An 11,750-nucleotide genomic window follows, 5' to 3' on the forward strand; every position below is an offset into this window, starting at 1 on the left:
CACGCTAACGTAACCAAGCAATCCCTTTTTTAATTCAATCTTGAATGGATTTCGTTAGACAGACTTCAGCAGCAGCTTGTTAAATTGTTAATTTCCTCAAATAGTGGCATCCTTTTTTTTTAAATTGTGTACTGAATTCTTACCCCCCCCTCCCCCCCCCCCCCATAAAATACGTTTGACCTATTCACGAGTCACTTCATTTGCTAAACAGCTAGCAGTTTTGCTAGCCTAAACAGCTAGCCCACTCGTCACTCTCATTCATTGACGCCCACGTCACTCACCGGGCAAGGCCCTGCTTTTTTTTTCTTCTTCTTTTTTTTTTTTAAAGCCATACACACTGAACGTCACAGATACTGCAACAGAGTGTGGGGAGTGAGGGCCACAAGTGAACAAAAAAATTCTGCAGCTCACAAGCATGTTATTGTGTTTACAATCATATCCAATTAACTCTTTTGCTGCCAAAACGCTATCCCAAAAAAAGACAACCCCGAGAGTGCCAGCCAGTTTTGAGCATTTTCACTCATCTTTCAAGGCAAACGGAATATTGTGTGCCACGATGATGTAAACGCGTTCACGTTTCCGTTCGTTAGTAATCACGATTTGAAAAGAGGGAATTTGACACCAAGCTATATTGGAAAAATTTGCTTTTTGTGAAAATATACATTTTCTGCACAACAGTGACTTTGACACTAATATATTTTTTTAGTGACGCTAGATTTCATGTCACAACATCCTTGAAAACGTATTTCCCAAGAGCTGCCATATTGTCATGTCATTTCCCCATTGAAAAGAGATACAATGCTGCCATCTGCTGGCCGTAGTTAGTGGGTGTTTTTTTCCTCCAGCTCATTCATGAAAACCAGAGCTGAGAAAACAAAAACAAAATAAAAACGTAGTTGACGTCAATTAATTTTGATGGCGTGACTTGTTGGGATTTACGTTAATCGATGCAATCAATCAAATATTTGACTTTGTGAAAGAAGTAATTTTCTACAGTTGACTCAATAAACGTCACCTGGCCACTATAAGAGGAAAAAAAATCAGTTTTCATTCCGCTGAAAAGCGAGCAGAAGTTGTGATCAATAAAAGCAACGAAAAGACACCGTTTTAATGTTAAAAGTAAAATGTAAATATAAACACATTCCAAACGTTCACGGCGCAAAAAAACCAAAAACACATCTTTAGTCGCGTCATCACATTATACAATCAATACGACGGTTAAGGTCCTGAAAGGGAGCAATCACAAAATGGACGCCCAACGTTTTGACTTCAAGCGTTCACACGCAACAAGCAAGCAACCCCAAAAGAACGCAAACCATGAAAGGAATTATTACAAAAATATACATGTTCACGCCACTCAAATAAACGTGGAAGGTCCGATGGAAAGAATAAATAAATAAATACAGGCAGGAGGTCTTGAGGGGGCGTGGCCACGCTTGGCGACCAACGCGGACGGCGGCTCTCACTCGCTGGCGCCGGTCATCCGCTCCTCGTCGCCCTGCTTGTGATGCTGCAGCCTGGCGTACGTCACCGCGTCCCCCCTGAGAGGCGAGCGGCCGTTAGCGCGTTAGCGGCGGCGGGGGGAGGGACTTTGTTTAGCGACGCGTAAAATGGCGCCCGCAAGGATGGTGGTAATATGGGATGAGGGAATGAAAGCGTTAAGAATTGCTTTGTTGTTTTCCACTTTTTTTTTTTATGCTACTTTTTACTTGACTCGATAGTTCATGAAAAAGTCCTACACGAAAAATCCCGATTCAGTAAATTGGGAGTCGGGAATGAGTTCGTGGTTTGATCAAAAAAATCATTCATGACTCATTAGTATTAGTAATACTGTTGTTATAAGGTCCAATATGAAAAAAAATCTGCACTTTTTATGTAAAGAATGGTTATCAAGTCAAATTGTATTTTTATTTGATTTTTGTACTGGTAAATAAATGATTAAATATTAATTTTGCTGCCAAGAAATTGTAATCGGTTTTCGGGTATTTTGATGTTGCTGAATCCAAAAATGACGTGTTTTCCCCCCCCCCAAATTGGATCTACTTTTTTTTTTACCGTTTCCATCGTTTTGTTTTTGAAAATAAAGTGCTAAAATATGCCAATGTTGGTGACGCTGCATCTTTCTTTTTATACCGTACTTCAACTTTGAAGCACGGCAATCGATATCACAGAAAGCCTTCGATATCATGCAAATCGTGTTTCGTGTGAAAATCAACACGAAATTATTTTGGAAATTTGCCAATATCAGCAGTCAACAAATGCAAAAGCAGGTGACGTCAAGGCACAAACACTACTTTTAACTCATTCACCGGCAGTCATTTTCACTGAAGCAACCCCTTTCACTCCCGGCTGTTTGACTGGATTTTGACTGATTTTGCAAGGCCCACAGAATATCGTGTTCTATTGCTATAAAAACATGGAATCCACCAAAAGAAAGATGAGAGTCTCTTCTTTCATCGGGAAAAATAGCACATTTCTATTTGTTTCTGTTTTGCTGCAATTAGCATTAGAATATAGCTAAATGTCATCATTATTCACAAATCTATTTAGAAATGTGAACAAAAGAGCTTTTTTTTCAACATAGTCCTGGTTCATCTCTTTTGCTCTGCTGCCACCTGCTGGCCGTTTGTGTACTAACTAGCATTTCTTCAACCGTTCTTTACAGTCGAGAGGCTTCAAGGAAACGCTCGTCATTTTCGGACTCTGCAGCACAAAATGACCCCGAAAGAATTCAAATGTACTTGGCACAAAAAAAAAAAATTGTCCAGTATTTTTGTGTTTTTCTAAATGTTTGTGTTTGAAACGTTTTGTAAGAACTGCAATTTTTTTTTAAAGATGTTAAAATAAACTAGCTTTGTTTCGTTTGTTAAGTAGTATTTTTAAGACATATCAAGACCATAATATAATCAATGTAAGACTTTTTAAGGACGTTGTCCATGCAAAAGTAATATAATTGAAACACAATTGCATTAATTTAAAGAACATAGAAATGTACTACAATGTCGAGGGTGATTACCACAAATATGAACAACAGCTCTCCGTATGATAATAAACACGTCTCTAAACATTTTTGTTCTTTCTAAGAAGAACAATTTGCAATTCTGTTCCTCTTGTTTAGATTAATGCAAGTTTAGTTGATGATGTTGTGATGTCCAAAAAAACGAAAAAAAAAGTGCCTTTATATGAAAGAAAAACTCGTGTCAGTGAGTCATCGATTAAGTAAAGGAAAGTAAGCGCATTTAAAATGAAAGCCTACTGCTTGTTAGTTGGTGTTCGACAGACACGAAGACAGTGAAAATGTGCAGGTTTTCGTGCGTGCCGCTTTTTTGGGGTGCGCTCTTACTTTTTGCCCAAAGACGCCAGGCCGTAGAGGACGCCGGTGGCGAAGGCGATGGCGTTCCCGAACAGCGTGGTGAAGGAGAAACTCAGGAAGATGGGAAACAGCGCCATCCTGAGGCCAACATGAGTCAGTCGGTAAGTCCAACTTGAATCCGTTCCGTGACTCCATATTAAAATCAATGAATTCAAATTCCTTGAATCGGTCCCAGCCCCTTTTAAAAATCCCTCCCAATTTTCCGTTAGGTGTTTTTAAATCAACGGTGTCTCACCCGCAGTAGAAGAAGGATTTCTGCCAGGGCCGGAAGCGGTCGGCGCGGGCCGCCACGGCGTTGGCGAACTCGATGAACTGGCAGCAGAAGGGCACCTCGCACAGGAACAGCACAAAAGCGTTCAACCTGCACGCACCGCGACATCAACAACAGCTAGCCAATATTTTTTTTTACAATCTATTATTATACCGATTATCCCATCAATTGATAAGCTAAAAAAATGTATTTTTGCTTTAATAAACAACAAAATGAGCATGTGATGGGAAAATACTATTTTTGTCCACTCGGGGTCGCCATCTTCACATTCCACGTTATTGGATCTGTAACTTTAAAGAGTGTGTGCCTTTAAATGGCCAAAGGCGAATAATATTACTGACAAAACGTAAAACGACAAGCGTACAATATAAATATTAGAAACTATTGACATAAAGGGTTCCATGAATTACATTAACAAAATGTTGGGCAACAGATGGCATTTTATATTGAATATTTGTTGTTGTTTTCTTATTTATTTATTTATTTATTTATTTCTTATTTATTTAATGTTAGAAATGCCCGTAATGCAGATATTTTTTTCGATATATTTATGTTTTTTTATTGAACATATAAACATGAAGAAAACATTACAAGCATCAAATATAAGTTGAAGTAAAAATAAAAAGACAAGAATAGGAAGAAAGAAAAGAGTTTCTAAGTTCAAAAGGGGTAGGAGGAAGTTAAAAACGGATCTCGTCCTACCCCCCGTTGTGCAGCCCTAGTATAGATATATTCTAAAGCTAAGTAGACTTACACCATCCACACTCCGGCGGCGATGTTTAAAGGGTTCACAGTGACACAGTTCCATACTCCTGCGATGGCACATGCTGCGGAAAATACCAAATGTATTAAACACACAAAAAAAAAAACACCGAATCGACAGAGATACTATAATGTCAAGAAAACGTGCACGGATTGACGCCTTATTAATTGACACTTTATGCACGTATTTCCATCCTGCTTAATAATACAGAGCTCATGGAATATGCAGCTGCGGTTCGTGTGACACGGGCACTCAGTCTCCGGTGTCAAGTGTTGCTGACGGTGCTTTTTTGTTTGATGACAACCAGGCTCTCCGCGGGGCCCAGGCGGGGCCCAAACAGCAGGTGCGCAGGCCGCACTGCAAGACGAGAGACAATGGGTGACGGCCGAGCTTTTTGTTGAGTTGCGCCGAAACCACAACTGTGAGCAAGTATACAGTGGAGCCTTGTTATTTGTGGGGGGGTCAGTGTGAAGAGCAAAAATCAATATATAACTGACAACCCGTTGGAATGCGCTGAAGAAAAAATTTAACCCACCAAAATTCTTCTTTGAAAAAAAACCTGACAATCCTCTAATATCTATTTTCCATGAAATATCGGGGTTGAGTCCCCCAAAATAAGAAATATTAAATTTAAATTAAAAAAAAAAACATTGAGGGGAAGAATCCGCAAATAGGTGAATCCGCGGGTGCTGAACCGCGAGTATGTAGGGGTCCGCCACAGCAGTTTCGACACATGAACTGCTGGCTATTACTACAAAATGTTTCTTTCGTGGACGCCTGGCCACTTTTTCACGACGTTGCATTGACGGAAACAAACGTTAACAACAATCTTAATTAAAAAAAATAAAAGTAAAAGTCATCAACTTACATATTCCTCCCATCACGCCGGCTATTTTGCAAAGCCACCGGTACCACCACGTCATGCCATCGTCCTCCGGAGGGGAGGCTTTGCTGGACGCTGCAGTCTCCTCGGAGCTCATCCTTTCGGCTCGTAAAGCTCGTAACCCAAAGCTCGATTTCTATGACAAACCTGCCGGTGGCGTTGCAGCGGCTCCGGACGCCGACGCCAGCCGAAATGGAACCTTGTCGGTTGTTGTTCTTGCTCGGTGTTCGGCAGAAGCTTCTGGCTAGCAATTCATGCTAACATACGCCGATCAAAATTGCCCAAAACGTGAACGCCAGCCCTGACTTCCACTTGGGGTAATCTAAAAATATTTAACTATTTTATCTCTAACGACAATAGTTGCAATATTGTGAATGTAAATTGAAATACAACGACACGGAACTATCCGACTTGTTTCAGCGGAAGCTATGGTTTCTTTCTTCCGGTTTGCTGCAACCGCGGGGCAAGGCATTGTGGGGAAAAAAATCGCAAGGTTAATTTCTTTACGTTTCACAATAAGCAGTGTTGTTGTTTTTTTAAGAAAAATGTACTGGATATAAAATGAAATGCCTAAATGGTGAAGTTGTTTATTACGTAAAATTATATTTCAGATTAGTTACGTTTCGTGACAGGTCATTTCAACCAATCAAACAGACTCATCACGGGAGGTGGGAGTTATTTCTACCCTGCTAACCAATCAGATCGAGTGATGTATTACGTTTCGAAGATATCTTATTAACGTTGGAGCTTGGTTAATAAAAATATATATTAATACAATTATTTTATATTTTGTGCTAGACAAAATTACACAAAACACTATTGCGTTCACTGTACATCCTTGAAATAGAAATGAAAATATGAACAAACCACTTTGATTATGATAAACAACCAATGGGTTTTCTGAACACAAATCTTTCCATTTAACATACAAAAACACCACGATGAATAATTCATGCACATTTCATATAGCGCACAGAGCACGTCACTCCGACATCAGCGTTGAGTGAAGCGGCTTTCGTGTCCGCTTGCTGGTCCGCACGATGGGGGCCATTTTCCTCTTGGGGGCGGGCGTGTGGCACAGCAAGTCATCCAGCGTCTGCCGCGTCACCTGCCCTGCGCGCTCCAGCTCGGAAATCACCCGCTCCGCTTCCGTCGCTTGCGCCTCGCCCGCAATATGCAGACGCATCTGATCCAGCTGTGAGCCAATGACGCAAATGTCAAGGGCGCTCTTCTCGCCGGTTTACCTTTTTTTCCTTTTTTTTTTTCCGCCGGTTTACCAAAACGTGCGACAATCAGCTTTCCGCTTACCAGCTCTTGACAAAATTCCGGCTTCCTGAAAAAGGACGGGCTGTTCGAGAGTTTCGCCGCAGACGACAGGTCTGCGATGGCCTCTCGCGTCGCGCCGGACATCACCAGTAACAAAATCTAATGATTCGCACGATGAGAGGAAAAAGGGTTTTAAGCGTCGCATAACGTGCACTTGTTAAGTCATTTTTTGCCGCACTCACCTTTAAGTTTTGGCACATTCTGTCTGTGCTCACGATTTGTGCGAACAACACTTGCGCCCTGTGAACGTCATTCTAAGGAGAAACAATCGGACTGTGAGGGGCGTGGTACGAGCACTTTTAAACCCAAATGCAACGCACCTGTTTGAGCGCTAAAGCCACGGCAAAGCAGTAAGCGTGCCTGGTGACCAAACAGCCTTTGGCCTGAGCCTCCTCGATAAGCGTCGTGCAGATCGCGTGCGACTCCGTCGTGTTCTGATGCCCAAAATCAAAGACCAAAAAAAAAAAAAACAACAGTTTACTGTGAAAGCTCATACAAATTGTAAACACCAAAACAGATCCTTAAATAGTGGCTGCACGTATCATTTGAAAAAAAAAAAAAAAAAAGGAAGAATCAACCCCCCCCCCCCCCCCCTTTAGTGCCACTTGGTCTTTTACAATTGATCCCATAGCCGCTAACATCAGTTCAGAGGTCGCTCAGTAGTTCTCGTTCTCACCACCTGTCAAAGCCGCAATTATTATTATTATTATTATTTATTTATTTTTTACAGATGTGTCATCTGTAAAACGGACCTCTAGGATGGCGTTGACAGAGAACGAGCTTCTGCGTTGGTGGAATTTTGCCGAGTAAGACTCCCCCATTTACATTCTGAGAAACGCGTTTTACCTGCTTCGCTAAGCGCTGCTGTTTTGGTTAGCAACAGCGTGTGCAGTGAATTAGGGTCAGGATAAGCGACCAAATGCATGGCCTGCCAACTGAGCCGCTCCTGGAAAACGTTTTCCTCTTACTAGCTGGGACTAAAGTTATTATTATTATTTTTTTCCCCAATATAAACAACAGTACCAGTTTATAGCAGACGGCAGATGCCAGCATCAGAGTGTCTTTGTCGAAGGGCACACTTTGGCGCCTCATGAACTGCAACACCTCCAGAGCATCTGCAACACATTTGTCATGTCAGCAATAAATTAGATGAATTTGAATTCTTCACCTACCGTCATAATAGCCCTTAACGAATAACATGTCGATGCCAATGTTGAAGGAGGTGAAGTCGCTGAAAAAGCCTCTCATTTCCTGTTCAGGATGACATAAGAGCAAGTTCACAAAATAATATATATATATAAAAAAAAAATCTTAACTCATGTACACCCAAACATTTATCACTTATTTTAAATATCCCAAAGACGTATTTTTATGTTTTTTCTATGCTCGAGCATACAGAAGGCTTCTCAACTGCACAAAACGGTTGATGAAATGGTAGTTATTTAAAAAAAAAAAAAAAAAAAGAGCAAAAGAGATCAACCAGGGCCAAACACAGCCATTTTCCCCACAATTTGAACTAGATTTGTGAATAATGATGAAACTTAGCTATATTCTAATGCCAATTGCTGCAAAACGGAAACAATTAGAAATATTTTTTTTCCTGGGGAAAAACGAGACTCTAATCTTTCTTTTGGTTGCTTGCATGTTTTTATAGCCATAGAACACAATATTCTGTGGGCCTTGCAAAATCAGTCCAAATCCAGTAAAACGGCCGGGAGCAAAGGGGGAAGTTAAGAGCTAGGATTTGTGAGTGAAGGGGATTGCTTCAGTGAAAATGGCTGGGAGTGAATGAGTTTATTAAGTTAAGGAGGTGAATGTGTATTTATGGTTATAGAAGGAACCATACAATGAGTTAAAGCATGACATTAAGACGCGCGAGCTGTTTTAAGTCTTCACTTTCTGTTCAATAATATTAGCGTATACTGTACGATACTTCTACTCGAACGTGAGTTTTGATACATAAGCATGTAGTATATGCACCTTATCAGTAAGTGTCGCGGCGGCCATCTTCTCCAGTCCCAACTCATAGCACAGCCTAAGGAAGACTGGACCAAAATTGTACTTCCCGTTCCGGTTTTCCGCATGGTACCTGGTAGCAGGCGATGGTGTGACTTCGCAGGCAGCGCCGCGGAATGTTGCGTTATAAATACCTATAAATGGCATCTCGCGCCGTTTCCATGTCCTCTGCAGACCGACACAGGTGAAGCAACACATTCAGCTCATACTGCAAAAGCAGGCTGTTCTTCTGCAGCTTGTGGCCGAACAGCTTGATAAAATGTCCTGCCCATACGAAATAGGGGTCAGTGGGGGGGATTTTCAATATACGCTACGCTGATGCCCTCTCGTGGTACGCAAACGACACATTCAATTAAATATCGTCAATTTAGCCAATATTCTTTTTTTTTTATATATCTTGCACAGTACATTTTTTTCATGTGCAGATCATTTATATTTAATCCTAAAAAAAAACGGTTTGGTTAAAAACAAAAACAATTATGTACAATTTCAAACTTTGACTCTTTGCTGAGTTATGTATTTACGTCCATCTATTTGACAAGAAGCACAGAATGGAGACATTCTCTCAATCGAATTGTGTTTTTTTTCTCAATTATTTTTCAGTTATCGAAAAAGACATTATGCATAACAGACTGTAAAAATCCATCTTGACTTATTTACTGACAGTAAGTACACTCAAGTAGGTTTATAGGGCAAATAATATTTGCTGAGGTTTTTTTTTTTTTAACACAATTATCTATAGCCTATTTCTACTTACAGTAAGTACAGATTGTGTGTACATTTGTCGCCTGTGATCGTTCAGAGGGTGTTTAAAGAGTTTTCTAACTCAAACTACGCCTTTTTGGACTTTAAATGTTTACCATACGTTACCATCTGATCCGGAAACGAGGCGAGCAACTGCCAGCTTCTTTCGCTGGAAGTCTTCAAGTTTGACGACATCTTCTGACAGCAGATGCCTTTTAGCTGCAGATTTTATACAAATAAATTTTTTTTTTTGGTCAGATGTTTCAGGCAGGGTCACCTCTACACACAAAATCCACCAGAGGACTGAAAAGATATGTGCAAGCGCATACACAAATGATTCAAAGTAGCCAACAAAACGTCACAGCAAACGTGTTGAATTCACCTCCTAAACGAGATTCCAGCCAGCCCGACTGTCGCAAAGCAGAAAGTGTCGCTTTAGGAGAAATGTGCTCGCGAAGAAACGAGCGACAACCTGAGAACGAAAACATCCGCAGCGCCATTATGACGAAAGACGATACCACGCCCGCGTAAAACAAAAGGGGGGGAATGAATGGCAACTACACCGCGTTTTATCATCCTGTTTGTCACAACGTCGCAGCCATTTTATTTTTGAAGTGCTTAAAAACAAACCTATACTAAATAAGTATGTTAATTATGCGTGATAATTGTCTTTTGCGTTTATGGGCGATAGGAAAGTGGCACATTCCAACATGGCGGTGTATCCTCTGGAACAGATGACGTACTCACTTTCAATACGTCAGCGCAGCCGCCATATTGTGAAAGTCAGTCTGAAGAAATAGTACCAACAACTTTCGCATTGACTTTGCTATAAAGAACCATTGTATTAATTTACTGGTTTCTGAAAAATATTCCCGTGACAACGCGTGCCCCACCATTTGAACTACGAATAAAATATATGTTTTTTTTAATTGAATATTTTTGTCCTAAAGAAACAAACAAACAAAAATACATAAAACAATATCTCATGATTTTATTCGTTACATGTTTTCCCCCCTCAAAAGTCTTCTGTATTAATTACGCATCTGCCTATTAATAAGCGCTACTCACGCATATCTTTATACTCCCAAAATCACACGCTCGATCATCATTTTATGAGACTTTTATTTAGTCTAAATTTCTTGCCCGTAAACAGTTCCTCCTTTCTTCACTACTTGATTATTCCTTAAATAACAACATATGACATATTGCACTTTTGTGAAGCTGGATTTAATACTGATGTTATTTGTTGGATGCTTTCTTGTGATGTTTTTGATTTTCGTAGTTACTGTGAAGTCCTTTGGAACTTTGGCGATTAAGAGCTATAAAACTGAATTCAATTGAACATGGCTGCGACTATTACATGTGATTATGGGACTGTGATTTCCTTTCATGTCATTTAATTTAATTTAATTGGGTCTATTCTTAGCTTGCTGGGTGCAAGTGAATACTCCAGCAATAAAATAAAGAATGTTTTTCTTCTTCACCATCATAGTATGTAGGCCTAACTTTTTAATTTAGCATAACTTCACTTTTGCGATTTGGCTTATGACTGATTTCATTGAACTACTTTAGCTGCCTCTGTCTAATATATTTTTCCCTCATATAATTGATCTATAAAGAGTTTTTTTTCAAGTGTTTTTTGTTATCATTATTATTTAAGTATTGACATTTTACAGGTTTTTAGCAATCTTATTTGTAAAATATTAATTTTACCGTTTCAACCTTTCATTTGAGTTTTTTTCTAACATTTTTTTTCAAAATTCCAATTCATTTCATTTGAGTTTTTTTCTAACATTTTTTTTCAAAATTCCAATTCATTTCATTTGACTATATTTATCAATGAAGAACACACACCCAAAAATTAAATCAACCAGCTGGTGGTACTGTTGCCCCCCCCCGATATACTCTTAAATATATTATGAAACACTCCCTTTTATATATAGAAAGACATGCTACATTTATTGAACTACATCAAGTCAAATGCTCAAGCCACATTTGCGCTTGTTATATTTCCCCTTTGATTTTATCCCGCTGTGAACTTGCCTTTTGGTTCCGAGGGGTCCCGGAGAGACAAAGCTTCCATTCATCAGACTGTGTAGCAAACGCTTAACATAGCACGGTGATGTGTGTTCATGTGCCAAAACGTCCGAAGCTGTCATATATATGAACATGCATGTACTGTACAAACACAGTAAACTGGAAAAACAGTCAATCGATTATTTTTTGCTTTGTGGTTATTTTGGGTGTAGTTCCAGGGTTAGCCACTAGATGGTGAGACACTCTTGTGTTTGACACTAATTCCATTTGAAAGAAGAAGAATGAAAACAGGAAGTATTTCAAGCTCAGCCTCGTTTTTGCTCGATCCTGTGTGATG

General features: G+C 39.8%; 2 protein-coding genes across 3 annotated transcripts; both read right to left on the reverse strand.

The window, feature by feature from the left end:
• Nucleotides 1-10: 10 nt before the first annotated feature.
• On the reverse strand, nucleotides 11-5,758 carry cacfd1 (calcium channel flower domain containing 1). 2 transcript variants are annotated; one of them, XM_086097550.1, is made up of 5 exons: nucleotides 5,276-5,743; nucleotides 4,399-4,471; nucleotides 3,609-3,734; nucleotides 3,344-3,451; nucleotides 11-1,541 (listed from the first exon to the last, which is right to left on the reverse strand). In XM_086097550.1, exons 1-5 carry the CDS (start codon nucleotides 5,385-5,387, stop codon nucleotides 1,463-1,465), a joined length of 498 nt encoding a protein of 165 aa, XP_085953676.1. In that variant the 5' UTR covers nucleotides 5,388-5,743; the 3' UTR covers nucleotides 11-1,462. The 2 variants fall into 2 exon arrangements, with proteins under 2 accessions (XP_085953676.1, XP_085953677.1); XM_086097551.1 differs by lacking the exon at nucleotides 11-1,541 and adding an exon at nucleotides 1,551-3,255 and having other exon boundaries at nucleotides 5,276-5,758.
• Nucleotides 5,759-5,863: 105 nt separating this feature from the next.
• On the reverse strand, nucleotides 5,864-9,895 carry ptcd2 (pentatricopeptide repeat domain 2). The gene is made up of 10 exons (XM_086097549.1): nucleotides 9,759-9,895; nucleotides 9,503-9,595; nucleotides 8,767-8,896; nucleotides 8,597-8,705; nucleotides 7,789-7,867; nucleotides 7,640-7,731; nucleotides 6,937-7,050; nucleotides 6,799-6,870; nucleotides 6,599-6,715; nucleotides 5,864-6,485 (listed from the first exon to the last, which is right to left on the reverse strand). Exons 1-10 carry the CDS (start codon nucleotides 9,874-9,876, stop codon nucleotides 6,273-6,275), a joined length of 1,137 nt encoding a protein of 378 aa, XP_085953675.1. The 5' UTR covers nucleotides 9,877-9,895; the 3' UTR covers nucleotides 5,864-6,272.
• Nucleotides 9,896-11,750: the final 1,855 nt, after the last annotated feature.

Source organism: Leptonotus elevatus, chromosome 15, assembly GCF_054856555.1.
Source record: "Leptonotus elevatus isolate MCC_2025b chromosome 15, RoL_Lele_1.0, whole genome shotgun sequence".
NCBI lineage: Eukaryota > Metazoa > Chordata > Actinopteri > Syngnathiformes > Syngnathidae > Leptonotus > Leptonotus elevatus.

Coding starts and splice junctions, on each gene's coding strand:
- cacfd1 (XM_086097550.1), bottom strand. CDS start 5,387: ATGAGCTCCGAGGAGACTGCAGCGTCCAGCAAAGCCTCCCCTCCGGAG. Junction 3,735..4,398: donor GCCGCCGGAGTGTGGATGGT/GTAAGTCTACTT, acceptor CGGTGCGTGCAG/GTTGAACGCTTTTGTGCTGT. Junction 3,452..3,608: donor AAATCCTTCTTCTACTGCGG/GTGAGACACCGT, acceptor TGTTGGCCTCAG/GATGGCGCTGTTTCCCATCT.
- ptcd2 (XM_086097549.1), bottom strand. CDS start 9,876: ATGGCGCTGCGGATGTTTTCGTTCTCAGGTTGTCGCTCGTTTCTTCGC. Junction 8,706..8,766: donor GCGCGAGATGCCATTTATAG/GTATTTATAACG, acceptor GCCTGCTACCAG/GTACCATGCGGAAAACCGGA. Junction 6,486..6,598: donor CGGAATTTTGTCAAGAGCTG/GTAAGCGGAAAG, acceptor ATTGGCTCACAG/CTGGATCAGATGCGTCTGCA.